This window comes from Heteronotia binoei, chromosome 8 (assembly GCF_032191835.1).
Source record: "Heteronotia binoei isolate CCM8104 ecotype False Entrance Well chromosome 8, APGP_CSIRO_Hbin_v1, whole genome shotgun sequence".
Lineage (NCBI taxonomy): Eukaryota > Metazoa > Chordata > Lepidosauria > Squamata > Gekkonidae > Heteronotia > Heteronotia binoei.
In genome coordinates, this window is record NC_083230.1 from 93578776 (window position 1) to 93602901 (window position 24126).

A 24126-nucleotide genomic window follows, 5' to 3' on the forward strand; every position below is an offset into this window, starting at 1 on the left:
GCATATGTCAGATACAAGAATCTGTTAGAAATGCTTTTGCCTGGTAGTAGCTCCAGGCAAAGGCTGTAACATCCAAAAGGCTTTACTGTGTAATTACCTTGTGTGTTGAGCTAATCCTTATCAGCATCACACATCTCTCTGCCAGGCATAGTTACAAATAGTCTCTTGCATGTAGATTCAGGTAGGCAGCCGTGTTGGTCTGAAGCAGTATAACAAAGCTGAAGTCCAGTGGTACCTTTAAGACCACAATAATTTTAATCAAGGTATGAGCTTTTGCATGCATGCACACTTCCTCAGATGTATCAAAGCTCATACCCTGAATAAAACTTTGTTGGACTTAAATGTGCCACTGGACTCCAACTTTGTTCTAAACACTTGCATGGTAGCTTTGTCACCATGATTCCATGCCAGATTACAGCCAGGGAGACTCAGATTAAAATTGCATTTAGCTATGAAACTGGCATAGCTGTAAAATAACCCTTTTCCAAGAACTTGTAATGTACTCATGGGTCAATATTTCCTTTCCTTGTTGCTTCTTTTTTGGGTTCTCTCAGCTGTGTCCATTTGTGAGAAAGATAGTTGGCTGGTTATATTTAGCCTATTTCCTACGGATAAATGGAAAGTCAGCTAAAAGCAAATGTCCCACTTTAGCAATCCTACTTAGGCATGAGGTCCCAAGAAGAAATGTAAAAGCTGGGGAGGGGGCCGGATTTTCCCATTGTTCCCCCACCCTTTTCACTTGGAAAACTCCTATGAAGTATTTTTTTTCTATTGGAAAAAAATACAGTTTTTTAAAGATTTTATTTGGTCAAATGTATAGTATGAAGGTTTTTATGTAAGGCTACTGAAAATACAGTGTTTTCAAGGCTATAATGCTTAACTTGATAATCAAATATGCTTGTCGTTCTAGCATTCTTTCTTGTCTATTTTTTCTATTTTCAACTTTTGTTTTTTGCTTCCTCTCAGAAAAGACATATGCCGAGGTAGATAGATCCAGGTGGGCAGCTGTGTTGGCCTGAAGCAGTAGAACAATGCAAGAGTCAAGTAGCACCTTTAAAACCAATGAACTTTTATTCAGAAGGTAAGCTTTCATCTGAAGAAGTATGCATGCACACAAAAGCTTACCTTCTGAATAAAAGTTCATTGGTCTTAAAGGTGCTACTTGACTCCTGCATTGTTCATATGCCAAGGTAGTACAGGGAAAGAGTTTATAATCTATATTTTGCATGGCCCTTTTAAATCTGTTGAGCATGAGCATCTGTTACCATCTTTCAGGGGTTAAAACTGTGCAGAGTAGGTTTGAGTGTAGAAGAGGTATTGCCAATGAGAGCACATTGTGTTGAACTGTCAACTTAAACTCATTAATAGGTACCTCAATAAGTACATGACTCTAAGTACCGGGTAAGCTAGTCTTTAATAAGCCTATGAGAACTTTGTTTGGCGGCACTTTATGCACATATTTTCATATTGTATTATATTTGCTGCAGATTATTATTGTTTTAATGCTAGTGAAATTACGGTAATCGGATGAAGATCACTGAAATGCCGGCATAACCTAGGAGCCATGTCTGATTCTTCACAAGCAACTTTTTCAAAGTGATTCTTCACAGTGATGATTCTCAGTGACTGCTGGTTTCAAATGATTTTTTCACTGCTGTGGTCCTTGTTTCTTATCGCTTTTGTCAGGAAATCACTTCAGTGACCCAAAAGTGTATTTAAGTAATTGTTTCTTTGATTGTGTATTACTTATTTGCATGGAATTTTAACCACTAGTGTGGTTGGTGAGCATAAGAACATAAGAGAAGCCATGTTGGATCAGGTCAATGGCCCATCCAGTCAAACACTGTGTCACACAGTGGCCCCAAAACCCAGATACCATAAGGAGGTCCATCAGTGGGGCCAGGACACTAGAAGCCCTCCCACTGTGCCCCCCCACAAACGCCAAGAATACAGAGCATCACTTGCCCCAGACGGAGAGTTCCAACAATACGCTGTGGCTAATAGCTGGATGACTTATATGTAACATTACTCTTGTTTATTTATTTAATTAATTTGATTTACGTATATCCCGCCTTCCCCGCCGAAGCAGGCTCAGAATTACTTTAATTACAAAAGCATCACACAAATTGGATTATTAATAATACATTTATTACAAGTTAAGCGTTTATACCACAGGTGTTGCTACCTTGTTGGTTAACTATTTGTCATCTGTGGTCCTCTGTTGGTTAGGTAGAACACAGTGCTTACAAGACAACTAAAGCATTTTCATAAATACACAATGCATAATTTTGTATCTTAAGTTATAAATCGTGCCCTTTAGGAGCAGCAGGGTCAATATTTAGCAATCCTACTTAGGCATGAGGTCCCAAGGAGAAATGTAAAAGCTGGGGAGGGGGGGATTTTCCCATTGTTCCCCCAAATATGGACCTGACATATATGATGGAGACCTGGGTGCAGGAAGGTGACACTGGAAGGTGACACGAATGGCTCAGGGCGGCTTTGTTGGAAGCCGCCCTGAGCCATTCGTGGGAAGGGCGGGATATAGATCTCGAATAAATAAATAAACACTGTTGCCTTCAACCAGCTTACCCCATCAGGTGCTTTGTCCTCCACCAGTCTTGGACAAATGGGTGGTGGGGGGAGTTGCTGTGTTTGTTCGGGATTCTTTTTCTTTCAGGGCGCTTCCTGTCCCAAACATCCTGGCACTGAGTGTGTCGGCCTAGTGTGGGAAGCTGAGGAGAGTATGGCAATCTGGGTGGTGTACCGATAGCCTACTGCACCACCAGAAAGCCTGCCTGCCCTGCTGGATGCTGTGTCCACCTGGGCATTGGACTTCCACAGGCTATTAGTTCTGCAGGATTTCAACGTCCATTTTGCCGATGCAGCATCTCAGCAGGCACAGGACTTGGTGTCGTCCATGGAGTCACTAGGACTCAGCCAATTTGTATCAACTCCCACGCATCAAGCCGGGCACATGCTGGATTTGATCTTTGGGGCAGGTATATTACCAGATCTGGTGATGGTGGAGCCAGTTCCATGGTCAGATCATTATCCCCTGAAAGCCTGGTTAGCCTGAAACTTCCCTCCTGTTTAGGCGGTGAGCGGATTTATGGTCGCCCGTGGAGCCAAATGGACCCAGAGCAGTTTCAGGAGGCTCTGCAGGATCCGACGCCCCCTGGCAGGTCATTGAATGAGTTAGTGGAGGACTGGTACTCCCAGTTCTCCACTGCCATCGATGGCATCGCTCCCCGGCGCCCTCTTCGTTGTCTCACCAAAGCTGCCCCTTGGTATACCGTGGAGCTGCTGAGGATGAAACGGCAACTCAGACGGCTAGGGAGAGTGTGGCAACGTGCTCGTGACAAAGAGTCAAGAACCTCTTATAGAACGTTTATGAAGGCTTATGAAGGGGCTGTGAAGTCCACTAAGAAATAGTTCTATGCAGCCTCCATAGAGTCTGCGAAGTCGCACCCAGCCCAACATTTTAGAGTAATTTGGTCATTAACAGTCTTGTCATCAGGCAATCATAATGGTAGAGAATTGGATATTGGCTCTGAGGCTTTTGCCACATATTTCACAGATAAAATCCTGACTCTCCGCCAGGACCTACCCACCATGATTGATACAGTACACGAGCTGCCAGCCCCTTGGCCGTCTTCTGGTCCTATATTAGACTGCTTCAGCGGGCTCTTACAAGAGGATGTGGGCAGGATCCTGCCTGCAGTGAAGCCTACCACTTGCCCCCTGGATCCCTATCCATCCTGGCTGGTGAAAGCCAGCCAGGATGGTATCAGGGACTCCCTGGGTAATATTGTCAACTTGTCCCTTTCAACAGGGACCTTCCCAGAGAAATTGAAGGAGGCAGTGGGTTGTCTGCTTTTGAAAAAACCATCATTAGACCCTGGGGTCTTGGCCAACTACCACCCAGTTTAGAATTTACCATTTCTGGATAAGGTAGTTGAGAAAGTGGCGGTGCAGCAGTTACAGGTTTTCCTGGATGAGACATCTGCCTTGGACCCATTCCAGTCCAGCTTTCGCCTGGGCCATGGGACGGAGACTGTCCTAGTTGCTCTCACAGATGACCTAAGATGGCACCTGGATCAAGGCAGGTCAGTGCTGCTGATACTTCTCAATCTGTCAGCAGCATTTGACACGGTTAATTACGACCTTATGGCCCACCGCATCGCCGTCACCAGAGTTCGGGGGGTGGCCTTTCAATGGTTTTCCTCCTTTCTCCGGGGACGGGGACAAAGGGTGGTGCTTGGCGAGCAGACTTCCTTGTGGCATCCACTTATATGTGGAGTGCCACAGGGAGCCAGTCTCTCACCCATATTATTTAACATCTATATACATCCCCTTGCCCAGATTGCCCGAGGTTTTGGGATGGGTTGCCACCAGTATGCTGATGACACCCAGCTCTATCTGTTGATGAGTGGCCGGCCAGTTGCTGCCTCTGACCAGTTGTCTGAGGCATTGGGAGCAGTGGCTGGGTGGTTACAACAGAGCCAGCTGAAATTGAATCCAGCTAAGACAGAGGACTTGTACCTGAGTCGGGGTGGGGTGGGTAAGGGCATCAAGCTCCCAGTTTTGGATGGTGCCACATTGGTGCCAGCCCAACAGGTGAAGAGCTTAGGAGTGACCTTGGATGCCTCCCTTTCCATGGAGGCCCAGATCACGATGGCTGCCAGGTCTGCCTTTTGTTATCTTCGGCAGATCAGGCAGCTAGTACCATATCTATCCCCCCAGGACCTGGCTACAGTGGTCCATGCAATGGTCACTTCCAGACTAGACTACTGTAACTCGCTCTATGCTGGCCTACCCTTGAGACTGATCTGGAAACTGCAGCAGGTGCAGAATGCGGCAGTTTGCCTGCTGACCGCACCACCTTTACGGGTGGGCATTTGGCCGGCACTCTGCAGTCTACACTGGCTGCCCATTGAGCACCGGATCCACTTCAAGGTTTTAGTTCTAACATTTAAAGCCTTACATGGCCTGGGACCAACATACCTGCAGGACCGTCTCCTTCCATATATGCCCAGGAAGTCATTACGTTCGGCCTCCCAATATCTGTTGGCCATCCCCGGCCCAAGAGATGCCCGCCTCACCTCAACTAGGGCCAGGGCTTTTTCAGTCCTGGCCTGACCTGGTGGAATCAGCTCCCTATTGAGATCCGGGCCCTACCTGGCTTATTAGCCTTCCGTAGGGCCTGTAAAACGGAGCTGTTTCGCCAGGCTTTTAGCTGAGGCTGCGGGCGTCTATTCTTGATCTGGTTGGCCTCCCTGGCCAGCACTTTCATCTGTGCTAGGAATAAAAACTGCCATGATGAGAGATAGCTAGGCTGGGCAATATATGATGACATGGTAATCTGAGTGCTGCTGAGTTGCCTGTTTACAGAATGTTTTTATTGTATTTTATTGTTTTAGCATATGTTGCACTCCGCCCTGAGCCCTACGGGGAATAGAAATATACTAAAATAAAAATATACTAAAATAAAAATAAACAAATAAATAAAGCAATAAAACATGATTAAGTTTAAGGAGGAAGTTATTACATATAATTCAGTCCCCCTCCCCATTTTAACTTTTTCACAACCCTCACTCCATAGCTTTCAAATGTCCAGTAATTTTTTTACAATTGTATTCTCAAGGGCATATGGACATGACAGTACATTGCTAAACTACAGAAATGCCTCCCAAGAGCAACAGGGGGCAAAAAGCAACTTCAGATAATCTGAGAAAGACAGATTATGACAGAGTTAACTTGGAAGAAGCCTGAAAATGGAAGGGAGGACTAAAACTTCCTAAGATAATACACTTGAGAAAATAAAATTAACTAAACTGAACCTAACCTACACGCTAATAATGCACACACAGTACTAAGCTCATCAACATTCTTAAAAAGTATATTAATTCCCCCCCCCCGACTTGATAATAGTGTTTGCAAATTTGCACTTGTGGTCATTTTCTGCATAGCTGTCCCCTGCATTAATAGAAACAATTGTTTTGAAGTTACCTGTGGAAATAGAATCACAGCCATGGTCAAACAGTTCACCCAAAGGTGAGCTGCTGTTGGTTCTTCTAGCTTGCTTCCCATCAATAGCATCCAGTGACTGGTAAATAAAGAGTCCCAATGCACATGAAAAGAGTACCCAAGAAGGAGCCTGAAACAAATACCAAAAGAGAATCCATTCTGGCACTGTTAAGCCAACTGCTGAAACATTAGCTGTGTTTGGCTAGCAGCATGTGCAGAAAAGTCCTTTAAAAACAAAGCTCACACAATCTAATTCACTGAGTCAAGGGTTAGACAAACCTGCAAGGTTGCCAGAAGTATTCAGTTGAGCAATAATGATAATTATCATCATCATCCAGAGGCAATATGCTCTGAACCATATTAATTTTTCTAACTGGAACATTATGCGAGTTGTGTTGATAGGCTTGAGGGATGTTTTTATTTACTTAATTTATAGTCTTTCTTCCATCACAGAATTCAAGGGAATTTACATATTATTCTTATAAGGTCTCTTATCCAGACCAGATCAAACCCTGCTGCGCAAAGTGCTCTCAGATGCCCCAAAATCCAACCCTACTCATTTTCAATAACACACAATTGCTCTGCTTAACTTAATTCTGCTATTAAAATGTTCCAGAAACACCAGTTTCAGGTAATTAATAACATAAAGAGTAAGAACTTGCAGGGTGAGAGATTTGGATACACCTATTGTAAGACTATCGTAATTCACTGGAAGCAAAATGACAACCCAGAGATGTATGTATTCACTTGGCTCTAAAGGTTTTAGGCCACTAATCAGAATAACTTAAGAATTAATAAGCTAATAATGCCTTTTATTTGCATAGTGAGTGTCAACTACTAACTACTACCTCTGGCACTCCACTTTCCAATCAGGCAACCAAGACTGCCTTCCCTCACTATTCTTATTTGGAAAGTCTCTTTGTCATACTAGCCAATCAAGGAACTTCATGAGCCCATCTGGATTTTGCACCCTGTTCTCAAGGTCTGCCGTGAAAATGTTGTGAAAGCAGCATTACCCCAGAGTCGGAAACGACTGGTGCTTGCACAGGGGACCTTTCCTTTTCTCAAGCCTAGGGAAAATCCTATATTATGCACCCTATTCAATTCCAAGTCCTATAACTGCTACCAAAATGCTTCCCCAAACTGTCATTGGTGTTCAGATCCTGCTGTGTTCTGCTCACTGTACCCTGTGTTTCAGCTCCCTTGCAGTTCTCAGTTCTGCTGTATGTGGCAGACTCCACATGTGTCTCTCTTGCTCTCCAGTCCCCTTGGATCTAGACTTGGATTTGTTTGCTTAGAACCCCTAACCCTGGCAAGTACCCCTCTGGTTGGCCCTGAATAGAAATATGCAGTTTGTGTCATTCCAAGGTTCCCTTTGACATGATTGGCTGTCTAGGTGTCCTGGACTGTCACCTGAAGAAACCTTTACTCAGTTATCTGTGCTGACAGCTTACCACAAGTCTTCCCTCTCGCTCTTCCTCATTAGCCCCTGCCTCTCTGTGCACTGCACAAGTATATGGGAGCATATCAAGTATCTGCATTTCACTGTGGGTATTTTAGTATTTGGTGTCATTTTAGCATACTTGACATTATCTAGACTTTAAAGGCAACTTTTATTGACATAACCAGGAAAAGAGAGAGAGAGAGAAATTCAGGCCAAGATAGAAGTAAACAGTCTTCAGGAGTTTTCTAGTACAGACAACTTAAAGAACATAGTTACAGTCAAGTCCTAATCAAAAAAATAAAGCAAAGTTGTCCCCTATCTTTTACCCCTGCCGCTTTTGGTTCTCTTTCACTCCTAGAGCCAAGAACTCCACCACCCGCTCAGTGATTGGGGGATATTTGTCAGCTAGCAAGAATTCCATCTGTTTATTAATTGTAAAATTAGGAGTTGAGAAAAGTGGTTTGATCAAACGGTGGTGGTGGGAAATCAGCAACGGGCAATCTAATAATATGTGTCTCAAAGAATCAAGTTCTCTACCACAACTGCACAATCCCTGTTCGTAAACGATACCTGCCAAAGGTCATGGACGAGGGGACCTGATATTATCATGACTTTATTACTGTTTTCACTACATCCAGTTTCTCACTGCTTTTTTTTTTCAGGGTTGCCTAGGATCTTTGTTATGTTGTCAAATGATCCCTAATAGATAGATCCAGGTGGGCACCCATGTTGGTCTGAAGCAACAGAACGAAGCTGGAGTGTAGCAGCACCTTTAAGATCAACACAGTTTTATTCAGAATGTAAGCTTTTGTCTGCATGCATGTGCAAGCTTTACATTCTGAATAAAACTTTGTTGGTCTTAAAGGGGTTACTGGACTCCAGATGATCCCTTAGTTATTTGTTTGTGTACTTTCACAAGCCATGTGTAAAATCTAACCCATTAGCTCTTTTAGTACAGGAGGAGGGGACAGCAGGACAACAGTTTCTTCCATATACTTTGGCTTCCCTAGAGGAAATTTGAACCTAGAGAGGAAAATAGGAAAGCAGGCCTTATTCACACAATCATGTGTCTAGCACACATCTGCATGTCCTCAACTATGCATGGTAACTATCTGTAGACACCAAGGGAAAGAGAAGAAGACTGCAGATTTATATCCCACCCTTCTCTCTGAATCAGAGACTCAGAGCGGCTTACAATCTCCTATATCTTCTCCCTCCACAACAGACACCCTGTGAGGTGGGTGGGGCTGAGAGAGCTCTTGTGGCAGCTACCCTTTCAAGTACAACTCCTGTGAGAGCTATGGCTAACCCAAGACCATTCCAGCAGCTGCAAGTGGAAGAGTGGGGAATCATATGAACATATGAAGGTGCCTTTTACTGAATCAGACCCTGGGTCCATCAAAGTCAGTATTGTCTACTCAGACTGGCAGCTCTACAATAAACATAGGGATATTATGTACAGGGTCTCAAGCTGAGGTTTTTCATGCCTATTTGCCTGGACCCTCTTTAAGTTGGAGATGCCAGGGACTGAACCTGGGATCTTCTGCTTATGAAGCAGATGCTCTGCCACTGAGCCACCGTCCCTCCCCTAGATAAGAGTCCGTGCACTTAACCACTACATCAAACTGGCTCACTCTACACCAAACTAGCTCTCTAATGACAGACTCCCAAATCAAACTGTCACCTGGACTCTCCCCGCTCCGTGAGGAGCCATTCTTCCTACTGATGGGAAAGGAGAGAGCCAAGGCTCTGTCTGTTGAGAGGCAGAACAGAGGACCCGGTAACTGCAAACTATATGAGAATTTTCTCTCTGTAATCTACCTTGTTAGGCAAGTTGGTGAAAGGTCTAAAGGTTAAAGAACAAGGAATGTAGCGTAGAAGGTTGGTCCCTTCTAGATATTTGTGAGACTGAGTCCCAGCACAAAATTGCCCCACATGTGTTGATGCTGCATCCCATCCCGTGTGTGTGTATTTAACTGTTTTGTGTGTGTTTTAACTCTTTCTTTGTTTGGGAGAGGGGTGGATTTTAATGGTTTTATAATGTAATTTTACTAATTTGTGTAATGGTTTTATAATTTATGTTTTAAATTATTAGCCACCTTGTAAGGGCAGAAACGCTGAATATAAATTCTGTAGATAATAATAAAAAGTAATATGTGCAAATGTGACATCTTTAAGAGCTCCTGAAAAAGATGCATACCTAGTTCTAGTACTTTCATCATTAGAAGAAGAAGAGAAATTAGTTTTTACATCCCACTTTTCTCCACTCTAAGATGTCTCAGAGCCTTCCCTTTCCCCACAACAGGCACCCTGTGAGGTAGGTGGGGCTGAGAGAGTTGAGAGAACTGTGATTGCCCCAAGGTCACCCAGGCTTCATGTGCAGGAGTAGGGAATCAAACCCAGTTCTCCAAATTAGAGTCCACCGCTCTTAACCACTACACCACGGTGGTCTCTTTAAGGCATGGCAGAAATGTAATCCAGTTCTGAAACAGTTCTCCCTCTGTTTTTAACTGACCAAAGAGAAAATAAAGCACAATCCATGTAAGACATTGTATCAGGAGCAACCAAAATGATGCAAATAGCTTGTAGTCAAAACTTAGTAATAGGTGGCCACATGATAGCAAGGAACCCTGGAAACAAAATCAAAAACATTTGCTACCTAGATTACTTCCTCAATCTATGAGAAATGACTAAAGTTCACTACTAGCTACCTGACTAATTAAATATTTGACATAATCTTAACTATAAAGTAATGCTTAACTATTTACCAAGTCTAATTAAGAACAGTGAACAGTCCAGATAAGAAAAAGATTCAATAAGCAAGCCTTTCCAAGCAACTTTCACTTTGGGAAGAGATACTGTAATGCTCTCCTTTGTTATATCATGTAGTTATTATAATCCCCTGAGGGTACTCAAATGCACCTATAAGGGCAAAGGACATGACACTTTTGGGCAATTCCTGTTGAGCTGCAACCCACATTTTGGCATATCCTTAAATATCTACAGTCTAGTTACCAATAAGACAAAACTGATCAATTGCACACACACATTCTGATGATCACTCCCATCCATGCATGGGAAATGTTGATTAAATACTATTAAGAGATGTGGCAGAGCAAATAGAGACAATAAGAAAAAAGTGGCAGGATTGTTCAGATTCAGGGCCACAAATCTTTGATTCCAGTAGTGTGGATTTGATAAGGCTGCTATGCATTTTTGATTCTCAGACCAGTGACCAACCCACACCTCTGATAGGCACCTTTTACAAACAGGAGAAACTGGCACACACATGTAGTATCTCTTCAGCTAAGGGAAGCTGCTGCCAACTGGCCCTCAGCACAACAGAGTATATTGCAAGAACTGACTGTTGCAAGAACTGACGGCTAACAAATGTTGCAAGAATCTCCAGTATTAAATTCTCGTGTGCACAAGGCAAATACCCCTACATGCATGGTGGGGAAAGCTGCAAGGTTTATTTATTTATGAAGTGATGTGCGAAAAAACATGCAAGTATCTGTAGAAACTCATACATCAGCTAAACTTTGAAACTGGAAGAGGATTTATTTGGAATAGAAGAAGAGGGATAAACATCACACTCTTGCAGAACTGGGAGGAGGGAAGGTGAAATGGATACAGACAGGAATCATGAACTGAAACCACGCAAAGAAGAGTCATTCACAAGCAGAAGGAACCCAACTGCAAGTCTCTGAAATCACAATGTAAGTATTGCTGAAAACAAGGTATCACTTCCCTGAACTGGCTGCAACTTGTTTAACGCACGAAGAAAACAAATGAAAGCAACTAAAAATAACTAACAAGTGGAACCCTTATGAGACTGTATCAGCAGCACATGCTAAATGTCTGAAGGCACAGTTTAGCCAAAGTATTCCCTTGTTTCACTGGGAAAGGGGTCTCACTTGTTTCACTGGGAAAGAACACCCAGTTCTATTCCACTGAAGGCAACTGAAAAATCTTAAAGAGTACATATTTAGAATCAAGTCCCACTTAAGGGAGTTCAGTGCTCCTCAGAAAGCTTTTCCTAGAAGCTGTTGGGCCTACTCCTGGGTGGACACACTTAGAATTGCATTCCTCCTGCTACAGTCTATGCATCGGAGCTGTTTAACTGTGTCTCTCTTGAAAAACCATTTTAATTTTGCATTAGCAATTGATTAGTTTTATACCAACACTTCATTAATCATTAACATGAATCCACAGGCATGGTCAATGTTGGAATAGTGGTGGTGGGGCCTGGAGGTGTCAAGTCACAGCCAACCTACGGCAAGAGTAGTAGTAGGGTTTTCAAGGGAAGAGACATTAACAGATGGTTTGCCATTGCCTGCCTCTGCATAGAGATCCTGGTATTCCAGGGGTGGCCAACAGTAGCTCTCCAGATTTTTTTTGCCTACAACTCCCATCAGCCCCAGCCAGCATGGCCAATGGCTGGGGATGATGGGAGTTGTAGGCAAAAACATCTTGAGAGCTACCATTGGGCACACCCCTGCAGTATTCCATAGTGGTCCCCCATCCTAATAGTAACTGCATCTACAGCTGACCTTACTTGGTTTCTGAGATCTGATGAGATTGGGCTAGTCTGGGCCATCCAGGTCAGGGCTTATGCTGGAATACATTTGGGCAAATACTGGGCATCATAAGCTTCCTGCAGTTGCTTCGTGAACAGAAGAACAAAGATCACACGCACTAAATAGAGCACTTTAAATCCACTTTCCAAACGGATTTTACTGTGTGAATTGACAAAATCCAATTGGAAAGTGGACTGAAAGTACATTTAATGTGTGTGATCACAGCCAAAGGTGTATGGGCTTTGTTTTGTGAAGCCTGCCAGTTTTCATAGCACACATTAGAGGGTTACTGGACATAAGAACATAAGAGAAGCCATGTTGGATTAGGCCAATGGCCCATCCAGTCCAACACTCTGTGCCACACAGTGGCCAAAAAACCCCCAAAGTACCATCAGGAGGTTCACAAGTGGGGCTAGAAGCCCTTCCACTTTGCCCCCCCCCCAAGCACCAAGAATACAGAGCATCACTGCCCCAGACAGTTCCAATAACATGCTGTGGCTAACAGCCACTGATGGACCTCTGCTCCATATTTTTATCCTATCCCCTCTTGAAGCTGGCTATGCTTGTAGCTGCCACCACCTCCGGTAGCAGTGAATTCCACATGTTAATCACCCTTTGGGTAAAGAAGTACTTCCTTTTATCCGTTCTAACCCGACTGCTCAGCAATTTCATTGAATGCCCACGAATTCTTGTATTGTGAGAAAGGAAGAAAAGTACTTCTTTCTCTACTTTCTCCATCCCATGCATAATCTTGTAAACCTCTATCATGTCACCATGCAGTCGACGTTTCTCCAAGCTAAAGAGCCCCAAGCGTTTTAACCTTTCTTCATAGGGAAAGTGTTCCAAACCTTTAATCATTCTAATTGCCCTTTTCTGGACTTTTTCCAATGCCATATCCTTTTTGAGGTGCAGTGACCAGAATTGTACACAGTATTCCAAATGAGACCGCACCGATTTATACAGGGGCATTATACAGGGACAAATCCAGAATCAAAGGCTGTTTCAACCACCAGCAGTTTGGTGTTCCACCTAAACTTGGATCATTGTGGAACTTACAGCATAGTCAGACTCATGGATTTTTGCTTTTTAAAAAAACAGACACAGAGAGCAGAATCTTCTTTAAAATGCACTGAGATAACCTGTCACTTTCCCACTGCTTCCATTTGTCCATTTCATTAGTATCTGTCTTTATTCCTTTAATAAGGCACCTATAGAAATAAAGGTGCTAGTTCTGAAAAGCCCTGTCTCTGGTTCCTACCTGCCACACCTTTGAATGCAGGCAGCACAGACAGCATGGCTTGTGAGGCAAATTTAACTGGTGGGCTGGACAACATGGGAGGAGGTGGTTCTTCACATACCCCAAGCCCTTTAGGGCTTTAACGAGTAAGAACCAGCACTTTGAATTGAGTCTGGAAACAAATGGGCAACGCATGCAGATCTTTCAGCGTTGGGGTGATATGATGACTGTATCCTGCCCCGGACTGCCGCATTTTATTTATTTATTTTATTTTATTTTTTGAAATTTGATAATTTTATTGCATAATAAAAGAAAAGTACACACAAAAAAGAAGCAATCAACAAACACAACATACTAACAGACTGACAACATATTAACATCATACTAACTCCTCATTCATACGAGGAGCGGTTGAGGTTATCAAATTATAAGTTCTATTATTCCAAACCAACACCTTTTCCTTTAACCCATTGATATACTGGATTCCACGTGTCATTACATCTCTGGATATTCCCCTCTCTTAATCTAGTAGTTAGAAGGGCTGGAGTTTCTGAACCATTTTCAAAGGCAGCTGCTGTATTATCTAAAATGGATTCATCACAAAACCACTCTGAACAGTTAGAGGTAATTATTGCCTCCCTTCCTGGCCCCATTTAGATTGATATTCATGCTATCTCTAATCCACCAGTGGAACTAGGTAAGCAGTCCAGAGTAAGTCTGCACAGAGACATCAGCCTTCAGAATACAATGGGGTGTTTGTGTGTGTGCATGTTAAGTGCCGTCAAGTAACTTCCAATTTACGGCAATCCTATGAATTAATGACCTCCAAAGTGTCCTATAATCAACGGCCTTGCTCAGGCCTTGCACATTGGGGGCCATGGCTTCCTTGATCGAGTCAATCTGTGTCATGTGGGGTCTTCTGCTGCCTTCAACTTTTCCTAACATGACTGTCTTTTCCAGTGACTCGTCTTCTCATAACGTGACCAAAGTATGATAGTCATTTTAGCTTCCAGTGAAAGTTCAGCTTGATTTGTTCTAGAACCCACTGATTTGTCTTTTGGGCGGTCCAAAGTATTCATAAAATTCTCCTCCACTACCACATTTCAAATGAATCAACTTTCTTCCTGTCAGCTTTCTTCATTATCCAGCTTTCACATTCATACATAGTAATGGAGAATATGATGAGGCAAATTGTGTGGTGGTGGTGGGGGGGGGGAATGGAAGAATTATAAACCGCTCTGTGTCTCCAAGTGAAGGGTGGGGTTATAAATCCAATCTCTTCTTCTTCTGAATTCCCTTGATCTTGGTCACCAGCAACACATCCTTCCCCTTAAGAATCTTTTCTAGCTCCTTCATGGCTGCCCTTCCCAGTCTCAGACTCCTCCTCAGGGCTTTTTTTGTAGCAGGAACTCCTTTGTATATTAGACCACACACCCCTGATGTAGCCAATCCTCCAAGAGCTTACAGGGCTCTTAGTACAGGGCCTCCTGTAAGCTCCAGGAGGACTGGCTACATCAGGGGTGTGTGGTCTAACATGCAAAGGAGTTCCTGCTCTCAAAAAAGCCCTGTGAGTCCTGATTTCATGATTGGAGTCTCCCTTTTGGTTGATGATGGAGCCAAGGAAAACCAATGGGGGTAGGGGGTTAAGGAGGAATTGTAGATTCTCGTTCCCTCTTCTGCGCATTGTGGGAGTCCCTATGACCAAAGTTGCTCCTGCAGAAACACTCTGTGTTTGCAAAGCCATAAACAATATCTTTTAAAGAAAAGCAGAAACTCTAGCCCAGCAGCCCAAAAGGAGGAGGAGGGAAGATGTCCTGTGTCACTGGCCTCTTATGTCGCAGGCCCTTCAGCCTCAAAGTAGGTCAAAACAGGCAAGTATCAAACTGGATTATCAGACAAAGGCTCTCCATCAAACACTCCGCACAGGGCTTAAGAGCACTAGAGAACATTAAGGGAGCTCTGGCAAGGCAAGCTGTCTCCCTCACCTTGGCAGCGCAGCAGGCATTCTGCAGTTCCTTCTGGTTGCATTCCAAGAGGCTTGAGCAATCGCAAACGTCTTGCAGCACAAGTTTTTAAACACAAAAGTTAGCTTTCCAGCGTCCAGGTGCAAAAACTGCATCTTCTGCCTAACAACTGAGAGAAGATGGCCAAAAAATATATGCCCCTCTGCAACACCTCCTTCTTGCACTGACTGTGAAAGAGAACTTAACTATAGCCAGTTTGGTGTAATAGTTAAGTGCCCACAGGGCTGGCCCTGCCACTAGGCCAACTAGGTGATTGCCTAGGGCGCTAGCCTTCTGGGGGCACCGAACTGGGTGCCACCATATGACTTGGTGACATTATCGGGGGGGGGGGGAGGGCACCAGAATTTAGCCTTGCCTAGGATGCCAGACAGTCTAGGGTGTGTGCCCAGACTCTTATCTGGGAGAACTGTGTTTGATTCCCCACTCTCCACATGCAACAGCTGAAGGGACCTTGGGCCAGTCATAACTCTCTCAGAAGCATTTCTGCTCAAGACCAGTTCTCAAAAGAGTGCTCTCAGTCTCACCTACTTCACAGGGTGTCTGTTGTGGGAAGGGAAAGGAGATTGTAAACTGCTTTGAGACTCCTTCGGGTAGTGAAGGACGGGGCATAAAATCCAATCTCTTCTTTTCTTTTATACAGGAGAAGATACCTGTCTTTAAAAAAAAAAGCCTTCCACAAGAACTCTACTGCTCCAGCTCTACTGCAGGTCTGTAGTTTGGCTGCGGCATCTACACCAGTTTACTAGGGAGACCAAGTCATGCTAGAATCAGCACGGGTTACTTGTTTAAATTGCGGAAGAGTTGGTGTGCTAAAGGTGCACTCATCTTGGCGTGCACTCATCGCACCTTCACCCCGGGTAAACCGATTCTGCAGATATACAGAAGCTTATCTGTCTATCTGGGCTGTAGATGTGTATATGGGCTCAAAGCCCGCCAAACCGGTTTTAATGTTCAGCTCTTCGAAACCCGCGGCTCCTCCAAGGCAGTCCTACTAGGTCGAACCGGCCTTCCCGGATGGGTTTGTTTTTCAAGGGCTTTTCTCTCCCCCACAAGTTTCTGCCACGTTGACCGCGGCCTCTCTCGCAGGCGCCCCCAGCGTCCCCCTCTGGGATTGGGCTCCGAGCGCCGCCCCGCCCCCCGTCCGGCAAGCGCAGCCCCCTTCCGCCCCGGCGGAGGGCGAGAGGAGCCTCTGCCCTTAAAGGGCCCGACCTACCTCCTCGGTGGCGCTGGGGCAGTAGGCGAAGAGCAGGAGACTGGGGAGGAGGTTGGCCACGAAGCCGCCCAGGGTGATGGCGTTGGGAGCCAGCCAGGCGGGCGCGCGTTCCACCAGCCAGGCCCAGTAGAGCTGCAAGGGCGGCTCCAACAGCGAGCGCCCGGCCGCGCTATAGCGGTGCTGCTCCAAGCGCCGCAGCTGCGCCAAGCTCAGGGGCTCCGGCAGCACCCACCGCCAGCCCATGACGTCGCCGCCTCGCCCACCCTGCCTGCCTGGTCCGGAGCCCGGCGCTCGGCACTGCCGGCCCGCAAGCGCGGCGCTAAGGAGAGGCCGAGCTCGGCGGGGCGGGGACGGCGAAAAGGGAAGGGCTCGCCAGCCAGCCGCTGCAGCTGCTCGGGAGGGAGGCAGGAAGTCGGAGGCTCCGGGGAGGAGGTTGCAGCCCGGCCAGCCCTGCAGCTGAGGCTTGGGAAAGCGGCGTGGCCGGCCTCGGCTCTCTCGCTGCAGCCGATGCCTCCGCCCGCGCGCAGGGCCACCACCAGAAGCGCTTTTGCGCACGTGGGACTTGGCTGGGAGCCCAGCGGCGCCTGTCTGCCTGCCTGCCTCCCTCGGACTCGGCACGCGGAAGTGTGAGGAATGGAGCGCAGTAGTCACAAAGCTGCTTTGCGAAAGGGAGACATTGGCTTGCAATGCCTACATTCATGGAAGGCACAACGTGAGAGGATGACTGAGAACATTAGAAGAGCCCTGCTGGAGCAGAGCAGTGGCCCATCTAGTCCAGCTTCCTGGCTCACACAGTAGCCAATCAGTACCTCGGGAGGGCCAACAACAGGGGAGAGAGGCCGAGACCCTCCCCTGATGTTGCCTCCTGGCTCTGGGATTCAGAGGTTTAGTCCCTCTGTACGTGGAGGTTCCCCTCTGTCACCATACCTTGTAGCCATTGGCAGACTAATTCTCTGTGAATTTAAATCCCTTTTAAAAGATTTTTTATTCTTGTGGCCATTGCTACATTCTCTGGCAGTGAATTCCAGGGTTTTATCACTCTCTGTGTAAAGCAGTATTTCCTTTTGTCTGTCCTGAATCTACTACCCATCAGTTTCACTGGAGGCCCTCAAGTTATAGTATTTTGGGAGAGGGAGAAGTAGTTATCTTTATCAACTCTCCACCCTATGCATAATTTTATAAACCTCTACCATGTCCCACTTCACTCATCTCTTTTCTAAACTGAAAAGTCCCAGACTCTTCAGCCTTTGGTGCTTGGAGGGGCACAGTGGGAGGGCTTCTAGTGTCCTGGCCCCACTGGTGGACATCCTGATGACACTTGGGGGGTTTTTGGTCACTCTGCAACACAGAGGGTGTTTTCGCACTCACCTTCAGCCGGCGCCGCGACCCTCTTGACGACGGAGGATCTGTGCTGATTTCCCACACGAAGCGCTGGAGCAACCAGAAGAGCCGCCAATTTCCGGCGCGAAGCCCGCTCAAACGTAAATCGCCAAGAAGCAGGAAAACGCTTGAGCGGGCTTCGCGCCGGAAATTGGCGGCTCTTCTGGTTGCTCCAGCGCTTCGTGTGGGAAATCAGCACAGATCCTCCGTCGTCAAGAGGGTCGCGGCGCCGGCTGAAGGTGAGTGCGAAAACACCCAGAGTGTTGGACTGGATGCACCATTGGCCTGATCCAACATGGCTTCTGTTATGTTCTTATGTTTTCTCATAGGGAAGGTGCTCCAACCTCCTAATAATCTTGGTTGCCCTCCTTTTTTCAGAGCCTTTTTTCAGCTCTGCAGTGTTGTTTTGGAGACACAGTGACCAGAACTGCACACAGTTTTCCAAATGAGGCTGAACCATAGATCTGTACAGGGGCATGACAATATTGTCTGTTTTATTCTCAGTCCCTTTCCTAATAATCCCCAACATAGTGGTTGCCATTTTTTACCACTGCAGCACACTGGGCTGACACATTCATTGTACTATACACTAGGACCCCAATAGCTTATACCTGAAATTGGGATTTTTTTTGTCCCAATATGCACCATCCTACACTTAACCAACACTGAACTTCATTTGCCACATTGTCACCCACTCACTCAGTTTGTGGAGTTCCTTTTGGAGCTCTTCACAGTCAGCCTTGGTTTTCACCAGCCTGAATCATTTTGTATCCATCTGCAAACTTGGCCACTACACTACTCAACCATAGTTCCATAGTTCCAAATAATTAATGAACACATTCAACAGTACTGGCCCCAATATTGCCCCTTGTGGAGCCCCACTGTTTACTTTCATCCATTGTAAGAACTGTTCATTTATTCCTACTCTTTTCTTCCTGTCATTGAGCCAACTTTTAATCCATAAGAGAACCTGTCCTCTTATCCCATGACTCCTAAATTTACTCAGGAGTCTTTGGTGAGGTACCTTGTCAGAAGCCATGTCAAAAGAATATGCATGTGAGAACCAGCTAAGTCTTCTGCCCAATAGGTCTCAGCAAGAAAACACAGGCTGTGAGTCTACCCATTTTGGTCCAGGTGTGTGACATCTGGACTGAGCATTTGTTCTTCTGTTGCAGTTATTTAGTTTGGGCATGGCCAGAAGCCTGAGCCTATGAAGCAGAAAAAAGGACAAGTGCCAAAGATATCTTGGCCCATGGTTGGTAGTGCTGGGTAGGACAGCCCAGTGGATCCAGAACAAGCCTAGAATTACAGTGGAAGGTGAGAAGGCTGTCTCTGTGTTTTTTTCTCCTTTTTCTTTTTTGGCAAATTGCTTTGGGAGAAAGCAGGGTTTATTTACTTATTTCATTTCTTTTATTTACTTATTTCATTTCTTGCAAAGGTTCTGGGTGGATCACACAATTAAAAAAAATATGTGGAGGCCATGAAGGACTTTGTAGGTAAACCAGTGCTTTGAGTTGAACCTGGGAAATAAAGGGTAACCAGTGGAACGACTACAGAACAGTGGTGTCATATGCATGAGATAAATTGACTCAACCAGGGAAACCAGGGCCTCGGCTTCCTGAGAATGGCTGTTGATGAAAGGACATTTTGGAGGACTTGAATTCATAGGGTGGCCATAAGTCAGAAGCAGCTTGACAAGATTTAACACACACACACTGCTTAGCTCCCAATAGTAATCCCATTGTGATGCTTTGCACTCAGTGGGAGGTTCTCAGTTGTCTGCAGGGGCAGAACTTTAATTTAGCTATTTAGATTTAAGGATCTAAGTAAATAAGGACAGTGATGTGCACATCTACTTGGGAACAGGAATTGTTTCGATCAGTGGGATTTGGTTCTGACTGAACATGCATAGAGTTGTGTAGCTGCAGTTCATCCTCCAATTGTGCACCATTGTCATTCATCCACGCATCTTGATCCATAGTGGCCCAAGAAAGAAGTCTATAGCTCAATTTGGGTTTGCACCCAAGGGACCATGAGCTCAAGTCTACCACTGCAGTGGTGGAAGGAACGGCAAGAAATAGCTCTTGAAGTACCCCTCTCTCCCTCAGCATAGGAGCATGGGCTAAGATTTGCTGCACACCCCTTTTATCTCAAGTATTCTGAGGATCTGAAAATGTGCATATTAATTCCCTTGGGAGAAAAAGGAGGCATGTATCCATTTCCCCATCCTGCAATTGCAATTCTGAGCCCTGCTCCATCTGGGAGCATATGAGGTAAAGCATGTTAACCCTCTGTACTGCATTGCCTTACAAATGCACCCCCCAAGAAGCTGGGGGAGATTTACAGTGGGAGTGGCTTTGTGTTTCTCAGCAATCCCTTTTATCATGCTGGTTTTCAAGCTGGATATTTAAAATTAGCCTGAAGCTTCATGATCTCCCATTTAATCCAGCACTCTACTACTGTTTTGGTTTTTAAAAAAATGACATTTAAAGCTTTTGATGATTTTAAAGCTGTCTTGGTTGCTATTGGTAGAAATATGCTGTAGATGAGACCTGATTTTGGTATTGACCTTCAAAGCCTTGTGCAGCCTGGGACCAATATATCTGAGGGACTGCCTCTTCCCATATGTGCCCCGAAGGGCTTTACACTCTGAAAATCAACACCCTCTGGTTGTCACTGGTTCCATGGACATCCACTTTGCCTCAACTAGGGCCCAGGCTTTCTCTGCCCTGGCCTCTGTCTGGTGGAACACGCTCCAGTTGGAGGTTCAGGCTCTGCCAGATTTGTGACCTTTTTGCAGGGCCTGCAAGATGGAGCTGTTCTGCTAGGTCTTCACATGAGGCAGTGGACATCCAAGTTAAATTTAGGAGGGTGGGGCTTGGTTTCTTTGGATGCTTGTCGGGTTGCTGGTGGTGATTGTTAACTATCTCTCTGATACTTCATTAGTGTTGTATTGATTTCTCTTGAAGTGCTGTTTTTATATTTAATAGAGTGTTAATGTATTTATGTAGTTTTTGTTGCGGCATTTGACTCATACTAAATAAAATATTATTGATATTTCTACTGCTTAAGACCATGAATGAGATTTCAGTGGATTTAGAAATGTATAACTGCTCAAGACTGCAGTGCATGAGTGGTGCGAATTCCACAAGGTGAAAACTGCAATTTGTCTGTAGGTGTGCAGAATGCAATATTCGGGACAAACAAAAAAATACTTCTTTTACCCGATGAGTAATTCCCACTGCTGAATTCACTACCGGTGCAAGTAGTGATAGCTACAAGTATAGAAGGCTTTAAAGGGGGATTATGTGGATTTATGAAGGATAGGTCCATTTAAGACAGTGAGCCATGGTGACGAAAGGCAGCTTCAGAGACAGAAAACCTCTGAATACCAGTGCCAAATGGTAAACACTGTGGAACGGGATGCTGGACTCGATAAGCCTGTGTTCTGATCCTGTAAGGCCCGTCTTTTTTTCTGAAAAGTGTTGCTCTATGGATTAAGCTGTGAGTTCATGATTCACTTACACTGGGTACACAATTCAGCTGCAAATTTCACAAAAGTGTAACATATATAAAAGTTATACTTGGGCATAATCCTACAGAGACCATCGCACATGAACCAAGCTGGCCATACATATTGCTTTCTTATTGGGAGAGGATTCCAGGAGTTGAAAAATCCAGGTAGGTTCTGAGTCTTTCAGCATTTGCTACACAAATACTTCCCTGGTAGGGCTGCTGACTCTGTATTGGGAAATTTCTGGAGATCGGAGAGGGGGGGAAGCCTGAGGAGAACAGGGTTTGGGGACAGGAGGGACCTAAGTAAAGTATAATGCAATAAAGCCCACCTTCCAAAGCAGCCATTTTCTCTAGGGAAACTGATACCTCCAACCCGGAAACTAGTAATTCAGGAAGATTTCTGACCACCACCTGGAGACTGGCACCTCTGATTGCTTGGGTCATGGGAAATATCTAGATACAAAATTTTCCCCTAATAGATGAAAACAAACTGTCAAAACTTGTAGCTTACATCAAAGTAACAGGTTTGTGATTGGGCTGTGGGAGTAATTGATAAGATGTCCTTTGACACTGAAGTGATTATTTAATGCCTGGGTTGCATCTTCTCATGAAGGGATTTGTGTGGTGAGGCAGTGCAAAATTCTCCTATAGCCAGAAGCACCAGGAGGATAATAATGGGGCTCAGTTAAAAACCTTCAATGGGACTAACAAAAACATAACATGAGCAAGATTTCAAATTAATGGAAAATCTTCTCCAGGTTGGAGGCTAAAGAAAAGGACAGTGGGAAAAATGACTGAGCATGATGGACAATCTAAGTTTGCAGATTATAATGAGCAGCTGGCGTGGCTTTGTTTCTAGAGGCAATGGGTTGTTCTGCGTGTTTGTTTTTTTTAAATTGGCTCTCACTTCATACTGCTTCAGTTTATCCTGATTTCCGCAGACATTTTTGTATTTTTAGGCTGTTTCTACACTTAAGGTTGATTCTGGTTTTATGAGCATTGAATCCGCCTGCAGAAAACTTCTGTTCAAAAGTACTCTTGTAAAGTGAAGAGCGTTCTGGTTGCTGCACCTCAAAAAGGATATTATAGCATTGGAGAAAGTCCAGAAAAGGGCAACTAGAATGATTAAAGGGTTGGAACACTTTTCCTATGAAGAAAGGTTGAAACGCTTGGGGCTCTTTAGCTTGGAGAAACGTCGACTGCAGGGTGACATGATAGAGGTTTACAAGATAATGCATGGGATGGAGAAAGTAGAGAAAGAAGTACTTTTCTCCCTTTCTCACAATACAAGAACTCGTGGGCATTCGATGAAATTGCTGAGCAGTCAGGTTAAAACGGATAAAAGGAAGTACTTCTTCACCCAAAGGGAATTCACATGTGGAATTCACTGCCACAGGAGGTGGTGGCGGCTACAAACACAGCCAGCTTCAAGAGGGGATTGGATAAAAATATGAAGCAGGGGTCCATCAGTGGCTATTACCCACAGTGTGTGTGTGTGTGTATAGATGGATAGACAGACAGATAGATATAATTTTTTGGGGGGCCACTTTGTGACACAGAGTGTTGGACTGGATGGGCCATTGACCTGATCCAACATGGCTTCTCTTATGTTCTTATGCAACTCAGGTGAAACTGCTTTTGGTACAAATTCAAGAAAATGAATGTGGACGACTTAAGATAATGCAAAGCAAGACAGAAGTGACAGCGGTGTGCAATGTAGATGAACATTTTAAATGCACACTGAGAGAGGATCTTCTGTCAAGTGTAGAAACAGCCTGAATTTTCACTTTGAGTGCTTTTGTTTTTTTACCTATTTTTTTCCCCCTGGTTCTTTTGAGATTGCTTTTACCCCTATGTTCTTCTGGAAGCCAATTTTGAGTTGCTTTTTTCTTTGCACATAATATTTCTGTCAGTTTTCTTTGTCCCATTCATCTTCAGCCCACTTTTAGATGATTGGCCTGTCATGGTCAAACCATTCCCTCCCCCCCGCCCACTCCTGAAGATGAGTTTTTTTTAATGGCACTAAAATATCAATCTAACACTAGAGCATTGTACCAATAGGCTTAGCTGAGTCTCTGAATTCCCAGCTTTCATTTAAAAGTAAGTCTCTAGCCTCTTTCCTCCCAGAGATATAAGGAAAAAGGCATATTTATACAAGAGAAGCACGTAGAGCAGAAGTGGCCAAACTGTGGCTCAGGAGCCACATGTGGCTTTTTTGCATATATTGTGTGGCTCCCTGTGGGGATTCATTCAGTTTAATACAGAGAAGACGTGTTGGAATGCAGGCTTGAGGAACATAGAGAGATAAGAACTTGGACGGGATGTTTTGCAGCCTAGTTTGATTTATGTCTCAAAGAAACTTGCTGTTGTTTTTATTGTATGCATGTGTGAGCTACTGTCTCTGGGCAGAATACACAGGGTAATTAATTGGCTGGTACAGGTGGCATGTTATTAAGTCATGAAAGATATAAAAGGCAGCCCTCGGTATTGGGAGGGGTCTTTTGCTTTTTGTCTTTTGCTTTTTGTCTTTGCTTTTTGCCTTTTGTCTCTCTTTTTTGGTCCTGTAGGAACTAAGAAGATAATAAAGAGTTTTTGAGTTATGAAGAAGCTTCTGACTGATTTGCGCAGCACTAGATAACTTTTCCAGGCGCCTCCTTGTGTGCATGTGTGTGTGTTTTTCTTTTGGTGTAAATCTTTCTCTTATC

At 44.7% G+C, this 24126-nt stretch overlaps 1 protein-coding gene across 1 annotated transcript in view; it reads right to left on the reverse strand.

Moving 5' to 3' along the window:
• CHPT1 (choline phosphotransferase 1) overlaps positions 1-16849 on the reverse strand; it is a 31590-nt gene extending 14741 nt beyond the window's left edge. Inside the window, exons 1-2 of the mRNA XM_060245635.1 lie at positions 16526-16849; positions 6010-6157 (exon numbers count right to left, since the gene is read on the reverse strand). Of these exons, the coding sequence (XP_060101618.1) occupies positions 6010-6157; positions 16526-16768 (391 nt within the window). The 5' untranslated portion in view covers positions 16769-16849. The remainder of the gene's footprint in view (positions 1-6009; positions 6158-16525) is intronic.
• Positions 16850-24126: the final 7277 nt, after the last annotated feature.